Genomic DNA, 17,353 nt, shown 5'->3' with positions numbered 1-17,353 from the left:
TCAGCACGGAGCAAACCCCATCAGCATGACCCCAGCCCTCAAACTGGGATCTGCCTGTGGTGCCCTGCATTTATTTGGGGCAAGCTGGGCCCGGAGGGTGCTGTCTGAGGCAGCTATCTGGTCAAAGGCCTGCGGGGAGCTGGCAGATAGGGCAGGTTAACGTTTAACCCACGGGACTGTAAAGCAGCCCGGGGCTGCTGAACCTTTGGAGTTTGATATGATGATTAGGGAATAACCGCAGTGACACGTCGCAAACTCCCCACAAGCCAGGAGACCTCTTTCCCGGGGGGCCAAATCCAAAATCGCTCAGGTAGGCGGCTGCTCGGAGCTTTGGGGGTGTGGGAGGGAGTGGGTGTGCTGACGGGGGCTGCTGGTGGGGCTGGGAAGGAGCAGCTCCATCGGGAGCCTCCCTGCCCAGCAGTGCCCAGCATCGGACTCGCACCCCGGAGCTGCCCCGCTCCAGCAGGGCTGGGCTGGGGGCCGGGACCCCTGGCCAGCCCCACACAGCCCCACAGCACTGGTGTTGAGGTTGGCATGAGCAGGGTGGGCACAGAAAGGCCCTTGGTGGGGCTCAGTGTGGATTTTACCTGGCAAAGCTGTGGAAAGAGGGGGTTTTGTGCTTCTCCTCCGCGCCTGGAAAGCGAGGCCAGACAAGGCGGACGGGGAGGAGGGATTTTCCCTGCCATAATTCGCTCGGGATTTGTTAAAGCGCAACTTTCTGGGGCTTAATCATTAGAGATCTTTCCAGCCGACTTGGTGTCCCTCCTTCTCTTTGTCAGAGATCAGCCTCACTAGCCGAGGCAATCCCTGCTCCCAAAACCCCCTCAGTTTTCCCTAATCCAGGGCTAGTTTCTGCCCAGCACAGAATGCTCCTCCCAAGCTCTTTCCCTCAGTGGAACAGGAGTTTTGGGTGGGAGCAAGCAGGGAAGGAAGGATGGTTTCAAAGTAGGGATGCAAATAAACACTAGGGAAGGAGGCTGGGCTCAGCATCACTGAGTGGCTTTTGGGGGGCATTTTGTGTGCATTTGGTGGCAGAGCTGCAAAAGCTGTGCCCAGGAGAAAAGGGATTCCAAAGGGAGAAGCTGATGCCCGAGCAAAAGATCTGCTGGATTAGGCATGAAATATCTCCTCCGGGCTCATGTGCTGCAGCACCTTCCTGCTGCTCCAAATTTACCCTGTTTTCCTGCAAATGTCTGTGAGATCCCACTCTGTGTGGAGCCACCAGAGCTGGAAAACAACCCCCCACCCTGGGAAGCCAGGGCACGACAGCCTCATGCCGCGTTGCTCAATCGGACTCCGTCCCCCCGTGTGTCACCCCAGCGAGGAGCTGGGGCAGCTCACAAGGCTGCCCGTTTTGGGGGAGAAAATGAAGCATGCTTGGTGTTTGTGGGTGGATAGAAAGGAATATTTATTGCTTGGAGCCTGGAAGGAGGGGGGAAAATCCCCAAAACATTGATAACCTAGAGGAAAATATTTTCTCTATTGACCTATTTGGGTTATTAGGGCAAAGGGTGAATATCACTGTCCAGTCTTTCCAAAGGTTGTTATTCTTCAGGAGGAGCAGTTGCACTGAGGGGATACCAAACAAAATGGCCTTAATTAGAAGTGTCCAAGTGGCTCAGCACAGTCAGGTCCGTATTGATCCTGTGGGATAAACATGGGTTTGTTATCTCCTTCATGGAAATGGGAACCACTTGCCCTTAGCAAAAATCCTAGCATGGAACACATCCCTTGGCTGAGGAAAGGGACTCCTCCTTTTCCAAATAACCCAAAAGTGAAGCAAAATTTTCCACAATTTTTGGGGTAAAAGCTGCTGGATTCATCTTGCTCCTGGATAGATGGAGCAAAGGCAGAGGATGTGCTGCAGTAGGTGTGAGGGAGCCACGTGTAGAAGCAGTCATGGAGAGGTGGCATCATAAGAGGTTTTCTTCTTGTTGGTGTGGGCTTGCAAGGTATAAAAGGACATTTTCTTGCCTTGGCACTTCAGAATTCCAGCAGAAACCTAAAATAAATGAGAGTGGAGAGAGGAAAACCAGACCCAGTGATACTCTGATAGAAGGTAAAAGCAGAACCTTCCTTTTCTTGATGCTGTGATATAATATATATTAATAAGTTGGTGCTGTTGTCAAAATTTCATCACAAATGAGGATTAAATAGGAAATATGGACAGTTTGCACTTCCAAAGGTGTTAATTTCACTTTAAACTTCTGAACAAAATTCTACTTCCCTCTCTCCTTTTTTTTCCTTTTCTTTCTTGCATGGTGGCCCTTGTTAATGATAATCCATTTTAAGGGCAAATCCCCAAAATTGATTGAATTCCAGAACTATTATTTCTATTAAGTGTGGCTGGGTTGATTCTTTTTTAAAGCAGAGCTGAAAGCACTGCCTGAGTTTGCTGCAGTCATTCACATTTTACATCAACAGCCACGGAAGGGGGGTTTTCCCCTGTGAGGGTGGATTTGCTAATTGATTCCTGGCTCAGGGAACAAAGAAGGAGAGAAAGTAGTCGTGTTTCCTCTGGGTGACAGGAATTCTCCTCCCTTAAAGTAAAAAAAAAAAGTATGCCAGCACACTGGCACTGCTGCAAGGACTGGGGCTGGTGCCTACAATAAGGGGAGGGGGCTGGAATTCCACAAGTTTCAGAAATAAAACATCCCCCCGTGATTGGTATCCTGGAAATCATCTGGATACACTGATGGACGCATGGATGTGGCAGCTGGGGACGTGGTTTGGTGGTGGGTCAATGGTTGGGTTTTTGATGATCTGAGAGGGCTTTCCCAACTTAAATGATTCTGTGATTCCATGAGATGGACCCTTGGGTGGCAGAGGTGGAAAAGTGCCCTGTCCAAAAAAAGAGTTTAGATATTTAACTCAAGGGAGGCAGGAAGGGAGGAAGGAGGGAGAGAAGAAGTGCTTGGAAAACTGCAGGGTGGAAAGCCTGTTTTCCTGGGCTTGGGATTTGTTGGGTTGGGATTTATACCTCAAAGAAAAGAGAGAGAAACCCCACTGATGGGGAAAAGCTCTTCAGCTTATCAGTTACCTGTGAATAACATTGGGCTGGTAATTAGTAGGTGCGAACTGGCTGCTCAGAGCGGGGCTACCAAACCATGCCGGGGTTGTCCACAGCCCGGAGGGTGCAGTCCAGTCTTGGCCTCCTTTGGAATAGGGAGTGGGGCTTGCAGGCTCCTTTGGGATCGGGGTGGGGGCTTGCAGGTTCCTTTGGAACCAGGGGTGGGGGCTTGCAGGGGCTGGTGCTACCCTGGGGTGGGGGTCTCCAGCTGGACCCCACTCCCAGCAGGACCAGCTCCACAGCTCCAGGGGAGTCCATTCCTGAGGAAGGGCATCCTGCTCCTTCCACGGGGCAGGGTTGTTTCCTTGGGGCTTTCTCCAAAGGCAGGAATGTGTGGAAGCACCAGGCATAGATTAAAGCCAGATCTTTGTTAGGAACTCCCCCAGAGCCCGGGCTTGCAGCAGGCTGTGGTTAATACTTCATTGCAACCTTGAATGCTCTTGCTCCCTAATTCCAAGTGAATTGCTTCAGCATATCCTGGAGTGCACCAGTGTCTAGACATGCTGGTCTAGAGCTGAAATCTTTGCAGGATGCCTTACGAGAAGAGCCCAGAAGATCTCGGCTGTCTTATCTAATAAGGCAGAAGGCAGAGAGGGATATTGCTGCCGCTGGAAAGGCATCAGCCAGGGAGATGCTCTGTTCCCATCCATCCGCCAGCCCCGAGGCTTGTGCTCACTGCTCAGCGTGAAATCACCCCCGGGGGGAGAGAGACCTTCCTGGAAATGCCTCCTCCCTGCAGGAGAGGATGCGTGCCCTTAAAGGATCCACGTGCAAGTGCATCCAAAGCAGCAGCCCTGCAGGAATCCAGCCCGGCAGCGCTCAAGTCCAGCTCTCAGGGCTGAGAGAGACCCACCGAGAGCTGCAATTTGATCCCTCGATTCCCTGATGAAGCCAGGATGCTCCAAAAGCAGAATATAAGGGGCCAGATTGCAGTGTGACAGAGCTTTCCCCTACAGGGTGGATATGGGGTGTCTCTGCCCAGGCAGGGGAGGGTGCAAAACCAGTCTGGATTTTAGCTGGGGTTTGTGGGTTTTGGGGTTTTTTGGATTTTTTTTGAACGCTCACTTTCTGCAGCAGCCTGGGAAAGGCTCCAAGTGGTTTTTGCACAGCAGTGTGCTAATCCTGCCCCGTGCCTGCTGAACGCCAGCTCCGGAGGGGGCAGCAGGCACAGACACCACAAACATCAGCAGGGTTTTGTTGCTGCGCTCAGAAGGGCAAAACAAACCCATAACGGGGCTCCAGCTGCTGCAGAAAACACTCATTTGGGAATTAGAGACACGAGAGAGCTGTTGCACTGGATAATCCATGTCCCAGCCTCTGCACGTTGGTAATAATTAAAACACTGGAGAACCTGGGAGCACGGGGAAAATAAAAATAAAATCAGAAGAGCCTGACCAACCTCTGCATTAAATAGATCCAAAATCTGGCATTACAGAGGTGCCTCTGTTTGCAAATGTTGCAGTCACAGTCTCTGGATCGCAGTGTGGCAGAGCCCGAGTGCCACAAGACTGAGATCCTACAAATTACTGGGTTTGTTCCCCGTTTTTGATGCTGGGAATAATCCATTTTCAATTGAAAGCAGCTGTTGAAGACTTCCAGGGCACAAAGGCATAGGAGCACAGGGCAGGGAATGGCCAAAAACAAAGTGGGCTGCCCCAAATATTGGCTCCTCCCTCAGCGAACCGCAAAAGCAGCTGATAAAAAAGAGGTTGGTGCTAAAAGCTGGGGGGAAAAGGCTTTTTCTGTCATTTCTGCAGAATCCTGACACACTCAGAAAATCAGCTGTAACCAGATAGATTGCACTTCTTTACCTGCATTTCTTTACATGCAGTGCTCACCTTGTGTGCACAAAGGGACTGCTTGCAGGGGGATTGTTTAGGGTCTCCTCCCAAAGATCTGGCAGTAGCAGGGGAATTGTTTAGGGTCTCCTCCTGAAAATCTGGCAGTAGCAGGGGGATTGTTTAGGGTCTCCTCCCAAAGATCTGGCAGTAGCAGGGGCATTGTTTAGGGTCTCCTCTAGAAAATCTGGCAGTAGCAGGGGGATTTAGGGTCTCCTCCTGAAAATCTGGCAGTAGCAGGGGGTTTGTTTAGGGTCTCCTCCCAAAATCTGGTGGTAGCTCAGGGTGCAGGCACAGCAATCCACCTTCCTTCCACCTTCCTGCTGCTCTGGATTTCCCTTCTGCCCAGCATCCCCACCAGGGTGCCTCATCCCCCTCACCCCCTCCCAGCCCCTTTTGGCCCTGTTTGCTCTCCAGGCAAGCCTGGCAGCACCACCTTTCCTTGCCTCCACCTTTCTACGACAAAATGCAATTTTAGGCAATAACAACCATGCTGGATGACAAAATTTGGCATTTTCCTGCATGGAGTCCTTGGTGCCACTGGCCTCCAGCTCTGGCTACAAGAACCTGAGGAGGGAACTGGGTTTGTTCTGGCTGCTGTTCAGTGTCAGCCTGAGGCCTCAAGCTCAGCCTTGCACCTACAGATCCTGCTTTTATGCCTGGAGCACAAAAATGGATTTTGGACAAGCTCAAAGCTCAGTATTCAGGAAAAACAGGGAATCACCAGTAGTGAATCCATGTTGTTAATGTCCCTTTCCCAGGGTGTAGCCCAAGTCAGATTCAGATTCCAATTTTATCATGTTTTCAGCCCAAACCAAAAAAATCTTGAATCAGCCATGACCTAAAACTGCAGCTCTGAATCAAAATGTCTGAACCCAAAGTTGCTCCAGCCATGAGCTGAGCTAAGATCTGAAGTTCTCCTGTGGTCTTTATTTTCAAAAATAAGAATAGGCCAAATCTGGGGCTAGGTCCTGTTTCTCATGGAGTGCTGGACGTGGCTGGTACAAGGTTGCCTTCCCAGTGTCAGCACCACACAAGGCCTGAAGGACTCGTTGTTGCGTACTCAGTGCAGGATTAAGCACTTACATATTTTTTCCTCCTGAGGCACCACCAAAAGGCTACAAATTCATTTTGCATCTCTCCAGGATCTGACTGGGTTTAAATGCTGTTTATTTCCATTCAGCAAGGGGGACATTTCTGCTTTTTCCATGGTCTCTGCTGTTCTGTTTTGGTTTTATCTCTGAAATAACTGATTTAGGAAGAGCGACCCTGTAAACTTTCTCAAGAGGGTGGACTTTCTCCTCCCAGCTGTATTAATTGATTTAATTTATCTTAAATTTGATTGCAGTGAGCACCCCTAATTAACCTGATTTTTTGCTGATAATCACTCCCAATGGAATCAAATCACAAATCCGGGGATGGATTGACCGGCACACAGAAAGAAGCCGCCCTCCGTGCGTTAATTCAGCGAACGGGATATAATTTGATCCAGGTAGGAATTCACGGTCCCATCCTTTTGTGCTTCATCCTGAAGCTTCACTGGGGGCGTGAGCAGCCAATCCATGCTCCTGAATCACTCCTTTTTGCTCTGTTTCTCTCTCACATCAGTGCTGACCATCACTGCGTTGTTTTTCACAAAGCAGGGTCTTATTCCTCAAGGAATTCCTTGCTTGATGGGAAATTACAATGAAGGTGGGGGTAGGACAACACAGAGCACTGCTAAGTGTTGGAAAAGGTCAGGATTGGTGTCTCAAAACCAAAGAAAGCCCAGAGAGCAAAGTTTCAGAAGAGGGATGAGGTGGCAAGTCCAGCACGTCACCTTTTGTGCAGATCCTTGCACAGGTACATGGGAGACAGGTGCCTCACCTGCTCCAAGGTTTGTTCCCAGTTTAGGCTCCAAGGTCTCCAAGATCCAAACCTCCCGTGGTTAGGGCAGGTGGAGCCTGGGCATGACCTTCAAACCCACCTGAGAAAGCCTTCCTTGGCTACCATGACCCAAACAAGCTCAGCCTTGGAGAGCACTGGGCACTGCCATGGCCAGCCTGGCATCCTGGAAGAAGGAGCTGGAAACACTGGATTTTAAGCAGGTGGAGGCCGTGAGCCTCACCTTGTTTTGCATGGCACTAGAGGGCACAACAGCCCCAAGCACAACCTGAGATTCCTGGGGAAAAGCACATTCCAGGGCCAGGCCAGCAGCTGGGTTTGGTGCCCTTTCTGCTGTACCTGACCCATAAGATAAGGGACTCCTGTGTATCTTAGATTTGCTGTGGCTTTCTTAGAATCACAGGGGTTGGGAGGTTCCTTAAGCCCATCTCGTTCCTGCCCCGTGCCATGGGCAGGGACACCTTCCACTGGCCCAGGTTAATCCAAACCCTGTCCACCTTGACCTTGGAATTATCCTGGGGTTCAGTTTTTCAGTTTTCCCTACTGTCACATCTGGCAAAGCTCACTCCTACAGCACAGATTTCAGCTCCCAATCCCCCACACACTTCAGCATCTTCTTGCTCTTCTCTCTCCTTTCCTTTTCCATTCCAACCTTGCTATTTTATCTTTTTTCTCTTCCCCTCCTCTCCTAATTTCCCTGTACCTTAGGGATTTTTCTTCCAGCCTGTCTGTGGATGCAGCCAAACATCTTCTTCCTCAGTGCACACCTGGGTCGTTCATCTTTGGCAGGTGGCTGATGTCCACTTTCCCTCCAGCACCTTGTCAAGCAGGGTTTGTTGAGGTGCTGCCTTCCAGCCACAAATGAAGCCACTGCAAATTTAGAGAAGGGTTTATTTCTTGCTGTGCTCCCTCACACACCAGCTCAGACATAAAATCAAATGTCCCCAGGACTCTATCACTGCTGAAAACGTTGGAAAAACAGGAATGAGAGTGGATAATTCAGGTCCTGTTCTAGGCTTGAGAAAATGAAAAGGATTTGTAATATATTCTTGTTTTCTTGTAAGGATCTCTGTTTGTTTACGTTCCTCTTAAATCAGCTGTACAAGGCATTCGCTTTCCTGGAATAATCCCAGAATGGGAAGAGACTAAAGAAATGGTCAGGGAGCCAAAAATGGAAAAATTCCTGAAGCCCCAGCTCCTCTGGGAGTCGGAAATCACTGTAGGGAGAGACAGGAAGGAAGGAAGGAAGGAAGGAAGGAAGGAAGGAAGGAAGGAAGGAAGGAAGGAAGGAAGGAAGGAAGGAAGGAAGGAAGGAAGGAAGGAAGGAAGGAAGGAAGGAAGGAAGGAAGGAAGGAAGGAAGGAAGGAAGGAAGGAAGGAAGGAAGGAAGGAAGGAAGGAAGGAAGGAAGGAAGGAAGGAAGGAAGGAAGGAAGGAAGGAAGGAAGGAAGGAAGGAAGGAAGGAAGGAAGGAAGGAAGGAAGGAAGGAAGGAAGGAAGGAAGGAAGGAAGGAAGGAAGGAAGGAAGGAAGGAAGGAAGGAAGGAAGGAAGGAAGGAAGGAAGGAAGGTTAAAAATAGGGGAGGAGAACAGAGACACACTCATCTAGCAGAAAGAGAGAAAAAGGGAAATACTGACTGGCCTTCACATCTTTGAATATTATTTGGGGCCAAGATTTGCTCTCTGCCAGAAGGACCTCCTGGGTGGGCAGGTGTCATCCTCAGACTGGATGAAAATCAAGACAAGTTATAAATTTGCAAGTGCTCCATTGCCCAGCTCACAGAGATTCCCCTCCAGAGCCAGGAGGATTTCCATTTTCCAAGGAGTTACCTGAGTGTCTGCACTTGGACTTCTGAAGTATCCCAGCCTTGGCAGCAGGACACTGCTGAATTCATGAGGAGCTGAAGGGAAGGAGTGTGTCTGCCTCAAGGGCCATTCCCAGAGACAGGGCTGGTTTGATCCATGTTTAAATGTTGATAGCTGAACCTTTCTTTTCTTCTCCTCCACGGCAGGAAAATGGGCAGAGGAAATATGGGGGGCCACCACCGGGCTGGGATGGCCCTCCACCAGAGAGGGGCTGTGAGATCTTCATTGGGAAGCTGCCCCGAGACCTCTTTGAGGATGAACTTATCCCCCTCTGTGAAAAGGTGAGGCTTGGTGGCAGCTGATCAGTTACTGGTGGTCGGAGCTGCATTTCAGGGCTGAACTGAGCTGATTCCTGGCCAGGCTGGGCAGGACTTGGAGCAGTCTGGTCCATGGAAGGTGTCCCTGCCCATGGAACTTTAAAATTCCAGTCTTCTCTAAATACATCCACCTTGCTGACAAATCTCTCTCACTTGGCAGATTGGCAAAATCTATGAGATGAGGATGATGATGGACTTCAATGGCAACAACAGGGGCTATGCCTTTGTGACCTTCTCCAACAAACAGGAGGCCAAGAATGCAATAAAGACACTCAATAATTATGAAATCAGGTAAGCAGGGAAAAAACACCTTCAAAGAAACTTTAAATTATATGTATCAGTCTATTTTGGCATGTGAGTGATATTTTTCCTGGCAGTCCAGAGCAAAATTATTTAGATCCCTGTGTTTTGAGGGGAAATCTCCTCCTGTCTCCCTGTGCAGTCACTGCTCATTAAAACCAACATCTTTCACAGGAAATTTCTTCTTCGGAAAAAAAAAAAAAAAAAAAGAAAAGAAAACCAACAACAACAACAAAATCTATCAGAATATTGGAAAAAAATGTTCTGTTTTGGATCAAATTAACTTTCCCCTAACCAGCGCTGTTTATTATGTTCCCCTCAGGTTGTTGTTGATTTATTCTATTCACAGTCTCCCTCGTGACAGATTGTGCAGATATGTTCTGGTAGATGGAGCAATTGCAAAAAACGGTGAAATAGGATGGAAACCAATTGGCAAAATAGCGACATTTCCTATGAAGGAAAGGAACAGAAAAAGCCCTCATGTTTGAGGGAACAAAACACCCAGAAATCAACAACAGATGGGCCCAATAATACGTGTTGGTTGGATTTCAACCATACTAAATGTTTTTTGCCAGTTCAAAGTGGGATGAGTTGATGCCTTTGCTTAAAAACCTTTTGGGATAAACCATTCTAGCAATCGTATGGCTTTTCTAATAGAAAAGTGATGGGTTGTGAACTGCTTTGATCAGATCAAGGCACATGGAGGTCTTGGAGATGTCTTTTGTAGCAGAGGTTAGAAGGTCTTGGGGATCAGGCTTCAACCACCTCCACCTCCTCCACTTCCTACCTTGGTTCCAAGGACTCCTCTAAAGAAGTTTTGCACTTCTCCAGGCCTTTAAGAGATACTTGGACCCTGAAAAGGTGAACAAAGGAAGTTTTTATTTTGGGGTCTGCACAAAAGTTGGCATTGGTGAGTCCTCAAATGGTGCCTCTCAATGACAAGGGATTTTCTTCCCCAAAACCTCAGTCATGAGGTGAGTGGGAAGCTACAAGCTACTGGTGACAACACAAGGACCCGGGTTGGGGGAGTGCAGTTGCCTGGTGGCAGCAAGAAGGAGAACCTCAAGTAGGAAAAGCAAAATTTGGCTTTGGTTTCTCCCTGAAATCCTTCATTTCAGCGGTGCTGCGTGACTTTGATGTCAGATTTAGCAGAGTGGCAGCTTTTGCACCGAGCAAGGCCACTGGAATATCCCAAAGAGCAGCTGACACCGAAGCCTTGTGCTTGGCCTTGTGTTTAGGGACAGAAGAGGGGCTTTGCTGTAACCTTCCCCTCTCTTGGCTCCCGGCTCCTGACAAAGCAGCTCCGTCGTTCCAGGAACGGGAGGCTCCTGGGCGTGTGTGCCAGCGTGGACAACTGCCGCCTGTTCGTGGGGGGCATCCCCAAAACCAAGAAGAGGGAGGAGATCCTGGCGGAGATGAAGAAGGTCACGGACGGCGTCGTGGACGTCATCGTCTACCCCAGCGCAGCCGATAAAACCAAAAACAGGGGCTTTGCCTTCGTGGAGTACGAGAGCCACCGGGCAGCAGCCATGGCCAGGAGGAAGCTGCTCCCAGGTCAGCAGGGATGGGCAGGGGTGGCTTTGTCCCTTTTGCACAAGTGTAACAGGAACAGGAGGGAGGCAGTATTGTAGAAAGAGCAAAGAAGGTTTTATTCAAGAGAACCGCGCGGTTTTTATAGAGTGACACGATATTTTATTTGATTGGCTAACTAACAAAAACATCTTCCTCGCACACTGTGCTTGAGAAGAGCAGAAAGACAAAGTAGGAAAACACCACCTGCAGATTGTTTATAGTTAACAATTTATCACATCCTTACAACTCCTTAAAGCTGTTGTGAGGAATGCTTGCTGTTTCTCTCTCTCTTGTCCCATGGCATCCATGTGGCTTCACCTCAGGGGTGTGGTGACATCATCTCCAGGAATCCAAGGAAGTGGATGTGGCTAGGTTTTCTGCCCTCAGAGAGAAGTTTCCTGCTAGAGACACCCAGAGCAGGAGATGTCCCAACACACCATAGGGTGTGGGATTCTCTGCAGCTCCTGCTGCAGCACCGTGCTGATGATCCATGGTCATCCTTCAGGAGCTTGGGTTTATTGGAAATCCAGCCAGATGGGTTTGGCCGTGTGTATCCATGCAGCTCTGCTGTGGGACGTGCTTGGTCCTGTGCTTGTCTTGGGTTAAACAGAAAATAGAGACTCATCTTTGGCCTCTCAGGGAGTGTTGGTTTTTCCAGCTTTTACAGAGATGGGGCAACCGAGAGGGGTTTAAAAAGATTTTATTCCATTATTAGTCTTGATAAAAAGTGAGACATAAGAAATATAAAACCTAACACCATTCCATCAGAAACTAACCTATTTTCTAGTTGCAATACCTAATAAATATTTTTCAAACTATTAGCTGTTTATACACTACTACTAATACTTGTAACACCAATCACCTAATTTTTACCCCTAATAGTCTTACTACAATACGTCTTTCACAGTTCTAATTCTCTAAAATATCTAGTCTTTTTACATATTTTAAAACTTATTAAAACTTGTTTCTAGTTCAGTCTCTCAACAACATCATCTCTATTCCATGACCTTCCTAAGTCAACACACCTTATCTCAGTGTTTACATACAGATGTACAAAACTGTGTAAATGTTCTATCAAGTTTTTAAAATTCTTTACAAATCCATTTCTCACAAGGAGAATCACTCAGGAAATCATCCAAGAGCAGATTCAGGCTGGAGCATGGACTGGAAATAGATATTTGGGGGAAAAAAACAAAAAACAAAAAAAAACTGGAATGAGGAATTGCTCAATTTCATAGAGTACATCTATGAAATTCAGCACTGGGAGACAGCCAAAGACCGTTGTGAAGGAGAGAGAGGTTTAGCAGGTATTAGGTGAAGAAGTCAACATTGAGTGCTTTTGCAGGGATTTCACCAATTTTCTCTTGCTTTCTTATGCTCCTGCACTGCTTTGTTGAACACACTGGCTGCTGGAAGTATCCAGCAAACCTTGGGGTTTGAGATTTGTTCAGAACCACCTTCTTTCACCTGTTTTATACATTAAATACCCTGCGTCACTTCATTTTTTTTCTTATTATGTAAAAAAATGAGCATGATTTTGTCCACTGAATTTGCTTTTCTACAGGGAGATGTGTCACACAGACAATTTTGCCTTTTATTCTGCATTTTCTTCTTCAGTTTAAGCATCTCCCTGATGGTGAGAGCACATTCTGTTCTCCAGCACGACTTTCCCATGGTTTTTATGTGAAAAAGGAAGGCAGAAACAGGCAGAGCACTTGAAATCCTGAGCAAAGACAGCGAGACAGATGGAAGGAACTCAGAGTCCTGAGCAGACATGTGCAATGCATGAGGGGTTTCCAGTTCAGGGACATCTCAGTAAACAATTTAGTTTAATCGTTAAGAATTCCAAAGGCCTGAGAAGGAGCCAGAGTCTTCTGAAGCCTCAAGCATAAGGCAGGAACTGGAAAAAAGTTTCAAGCCAGAGCTGAATGTGTCTCCAGCAGATGTGAGATGGAATATCATTATCAGATGCTTCCTTCAAACTGAACCTCATTGCTTTTTTGAGGGAGCTCTGTAGAGAAAGTGCTCAAAAATTGAGAGTTTTCATTAAAAAATTTAAATTTTCTCCTGTCTCTGGCTAAACAAGAAGGTGGAGATAGACTCATTTTCAGCAAGAGGCACCAAGCTGAGCTCCTTGCTGCAAGTCAACCAGTTCATTATTTCCACCCTTGAACTGAAAACAGCAATTCAGAAAGGGGCACAGAACAGCCTCGCTCCACAAATCCCAGCTCATTCCCGAGGGATTCCAAGGGAACAGCACCTTCCTGTTTAGTTTGATCGTTTACATTGCCAATAAGCCTCCAAATTCTATCCTCACCCTCTCATTTCAGAGCTCCCACCCCCTCTTAAATGGGTTGTCCAAGCAGAGATGCCTTTATAGAGTGTTTTGCAGGATTTTCTTTGTCCTCTCAGCTGCAAATGTGTGGTTTAGGTCACTCAAAGAATCACCAGCAAGGTCTGGGCAAAAGCAGGTTTAATATAAATTTGTGACAGGGTTTGGTAGCAAGAAATATCAGATTAAAGCAATTAAAGAAATATCAGACAAATCAATCAGATTACTCTGATTAATATCAGATTGGGATGATTCATGTGGAGACCAGGGAGGCAAAAAGGTGAGGAGGGGAAAAGTGAAGGATTCCAAGGGTTGAGTCCCAACAGAATAAACCCCTTTGCCAATCTCAGCCTCAGACTGGCTCAACAATTTAGGTCTAAATGGTTTATAATCCATAACAATATCTAATCATGGTTTATTATTCATAGCAGTATCTAATCAACACTAGCAGTTCTTAATAAAGTGACCAATTTAGCACCTCTAAACCAATTCAATAGAATTTTCTGTGAGTTCAACAAAACCATAAATCAGAATTTACTAAAATTTAATGGCAAATCTAAAATGGCAGCCTTGGTAATACGCATGCATGCAGATAGACAGAAATATGGACTTCTGAAAATACCCTGGAGTTCAGTGAAAGTCTCACATCAGGTGCTTTTGAATCCTTTGAATCTGGAGCTGAGCCTCAAGGAGTGGGGACACCAACCCAACTGCAACATCAGCATTCAGCAAAGTGAATTATTTGCTTTTTTCCTTCCCTGCTCCTCATCAGCTCAGTCCAGTGTACACAGAGCCCCTGGGTTTGTCCTCCACACCTGTCACCATGATATTTTCTGAAACATCCCTTTGCCAGGATTTCTTCTCCTGGGAAGTTGAGAAGCCTCAGAGAAAAGTGTAAATAATAATTATCTGATTCTCTTCTCCTGTGTTTGGCTGCTTTGGAACGTGGTCTGGAGATTGTTTACCAACAGGTGCATGTTTCATTGGTTCCATGTGAATTGTTTTAACTTAATGGCCAATCACTGGCCAGCTGTGTCGAGGCTCTGAGGAGTCCCAAGTTATTATTATTCATTCTTGTTAAACCTTCTGATGTATCCTTTTCTCTATAGTTTAGTATAGTTTTAGTATAGCATTCTTTAATAGAATATAGTATCATAATGTAATAAAGCAGCCTTCTCAGAACATGGAGTCAAATTCCTCTCTTCCTCGTCCTGGGGACCCTCACAAAGACCACACACACCCACACCCTGTTTTATGCACCAGGACTTTTTGTGTCCTTCCTTTCTTCTGCTGCAGCTTCCCCCAAACGAATTCAAACATGCACAGAGACATCCTTGCTTTTGCTGTTTCATTCCATCCCACTGCAATGGCAGGATCCCTGTTCTGGTATCGAGGGAATGAAAGTTTGCCAGCCAAAAGGGATTTTTATAAGTGCATTAAAATATTTCCCTTTAGGGAGCGCTCCAGGAAATGCAGGCTTAAAGTGAATTATTCCATATTTTCACTTCTGTCAGTTCTGGAGGCTCCAAAGGTACTTGCAGGAGGCCGTTCCGAGTGTGACCATCTGCCTTTGGAAAGGCAGAGCTAGGAAGGCTTTTTTTGGGTCCTGTCGGTAGAGTTTGGCCTGTTCTGCTGTGAAATAGAGCGTGAGCAGGAGCGAGAGGAAGCAAAGCCCCCCAGCACTGACCATGCCCGTTCCTTTAAAGGAAGGATCCAGCTGTGGGGACACCCCATCGCCGTGGACTGGGCAGAGCCAGAGGTGGAGGTGGATGAGGACACCATGTCTTCAGTGAAGATCCTCTACGTGAGGAACCTCATGCTCTCCACCACCGAGGAGACCATAGAGAAGGAGTTCAACAGCATCAAACCAGGTAGGAGCCCGCTGGTGCTGTGCCTCCTAAACAACTGCTGCAAACGGAAATGTTTCTGCCTTCCTCAAATGCCACAAGGGATAAAAATAGCTGTGTTTTTCTGCTGCGAAATGTTTGTGTGAAATGCCACAAAAATTGTCGTGGGGCTGAAGGCTCCCACCCAAAATGCCATCCCATTAAGGGCTGCTTAATTCCCAGCTGCAGCCACCATGAAGAGGGTGATTGGCAACTGGAAGAAACCCAAAATGCTGCATGGGGTGGCCCTGTGTCATCAAAATGCTTTGGAATCATTTAGTCTTTCTTAAAAAGGGTTGGTGAAGCAACTGGGTGACTTCAGCATTCTTCTGTGGCAAGGGATGGTGATAAAAATAGAGTGATTTAATGCAACTCCTTTTTATCTGATCTATCTAAATTCTGAACTCATTTTCATACATCCCCTCAGTCCTCGTGTAAATTGGTGAATAATTAGTGCCTTCCATTTAATTTAATATTCCTTTGTGGCATATCTTACATGCACTTAGGGTGAGATTTTTCAAAAAAAGCGGGGAGATTAGTTGAGAATAAAAATCCTGCTGGCTTTCAAAGGAGATTTTACTTCTGAGTTGCTCCAGCTTTAGGAAATTCCACCCAAAACCAACAAAGTAAAAATAACCCGTTTCTGCAGCTCTGCAAGCCACACAGTCCATTAGGCATTAGGAACTGATGCTTGGCAATGTGAAATCTCCTTTCATCTCACTCCTGTTAGCTTCCTTCTATTAATTTTTTAAAATACGCTGCAGAGCTTCAGTTTTCTTCCTCTGACTTCTCATTTCATGCCTTTTTCTGGACTAGGCTGCAATGCAAAGGTCTTCATGAGTTTTCCTTGTATCCTTCCTGCATTTCTGGCTCACACTTTTAGCCACCATCGAGCTGTTGCAGAACCCATTTTGCTCCTGAGTTAAATTTATGTTATCCCACTCTCTGAACTGTTTCCTTCTTTTATTTACCCAGTTCTGCTCCCAAGCTTTGAACAAGCTCACACTCCCCAGAAACACATTTGTGGCCGTTTGACACTTTGGTAACAGTCATCTGTTTTGCTCCTAAGAAGTTTTCCACTATAACAACACAAGTTCTGCATCATCTTTCATTTTCCTTTTATCATTTCAGCGTTCAAGTTGGAAATATTTTTTTTAATGGACAGCTTTGATTTTGGTGGCTAAAATCAGGAATGGGTGCATTAAAGCAGCAAAACTTGCAGCTTTGGGGAGAGAAAATTCAGTTTATGTTATAGTGAGATCAAAAAAGGCAGCAAGGATGTGAAATGATTCGTTGCCCTGCTGTGGTTCTCTGCCTCACTCATTGAGCCACATTTCAGCACTACTTAGCTGAAATTACCTTGGATCCAGGGCATTAAGAAGCTGTTTTAACATCAACAAATCATCCAATAGAAAATGATCCAGAGCTTCCCATGACACAGCAATTGCCACATCCCTGAGGGCTCCACAGGCAGGCCCGGGAAGGCTGCTTGTGCTCCTCAAGTTGGGACACAGCACAAGTAGCACCCCTTAAATCTGTGCCAAATTCACAGCCTCATGTCTTTCTGCAGAGCTGTCTCTCTGAAAAGCCTCAGAATCCCAAGGAAATTCCTCCTGCCTGGTGGAGTTCCCAGCAGGAGGATTGTGCTGTCCCCATGTGCTGGAGGGACAATGCTCCCTCTCTAATGTCCCGTGGATGGGCTCTCCATGGAGCTGACCCAAGGGTGGGTATCACGTTGCTTGGCCCAGCAGAGGCAGAAGCAGGGGAGAGCAGAATTTTTGGCTCAGGATTGGTGTCCTGGAATGCTCTCCAGGAGGCAGAAGGGGGATATTCAAAACACAGCGAGTTCATTAAAGCTTCCACTTCTAAACAAAGCATCAGCATATAACTCCCATAAATTCAGGCTTGGAAAATCATCCCCTGTCCCAGAAGGACAGAAAGTGCCACTTTACCATCCCTGTGTCATTCCAAGACGTGCAGCCTGCTTGGGCTGTGGGCTGGGACAGGCTCATTTAGCCCTCTGCAGCTCCTAATGATTCCCCTGAACACCAAAGAAATTTGTTTCCTCCTGCATTTTTCTAAGTAAGTGTTTTTTGTGGCAATATGACATTTCCCTGTGCACCTGTTCAGCTTTAGGAGGTAAGAAGCCAACAGAAGAGTTGTTCAGCATCCCTTAGCCATGTTTCCAAAGGATATTTCTGGGGGTTTTACAGGCTGGCTGATGTGCTTCCCAAGCCACAGGAGCAGAGATGAGGAATTAAAGAAATGGCTGAAGGCTGTGGCCATGGGGGA

The 17,353-nt window shown here is 47.0% G+C and overlaps 1 protein-coding gene across 4 annotated transcripts in view; it reads left to right on the top strand.

Moving 5' to 3' along the window:
- Nucleotides 1-210: 210 nt before the first annotated feature.
- The window catches only part of A1CF (APOBEC1 complementation factor), a 29,297-nt gene continuing 12,154 nt past the window's right edge, over nucleotides 211-17,353 (top strand). For 2 of the 4 annotated variants that reach the window (XM_064429921.1, XM_064429919.1), the window contains exons 1-6: nucleotides 211-310; nucleotides 6,257-6,400; nucleotides 8,801-8,935; nucleotides 9,132-9,262; nucleotides 10,587-10,825; nucleotides 14,882-15,046. In XM_064429921.1, coding sequence (XP_064285991.1) covers nucleotides 6,302-6,400; nucleotides 8,801-8,935; nucleotides 9,132-9,262; nucleotides 10,587-10,825; nucleotides 14,882-15,046 — 769 coding nt within the window. In that variant the 5' untranslated portion in view covers nucleotides 211-310; nucleotides 6,257-6,301. Of the gene's footprint in view, nucleotides 311-1,987; nucleotides 2,060-6,256; nucleotides 6,401-8,800; nucleotides 8,936-9,131; nucleotides 9,263-10,586; nucleotides 10,826-14,881; nucleotides 15,047-17,353 lie in introns of all 4 variants that reach the window. The other 2 variants (XM_064429920.1, XM_064429922.1) reach the window with 2 other exon arrangements.

This window comes from Passer domesticus, chromosome 8 (genome assembly GCF_036417665.1).
Source record: "Passer domesticus isolate bPasDom1 chromosome 8, bPasDom1.hap1, whole genome shotgun sequence".
In the NCBI taxonomy this organism is placed as follows: Eukaryota; Metazoa; Chordata; class Aves; order Passeriformes; family Passeridae; genus Passer; species Passer domesticus.
This window is presented reverse-complemented; position numbering and strand designations above follow the sequence as displayed.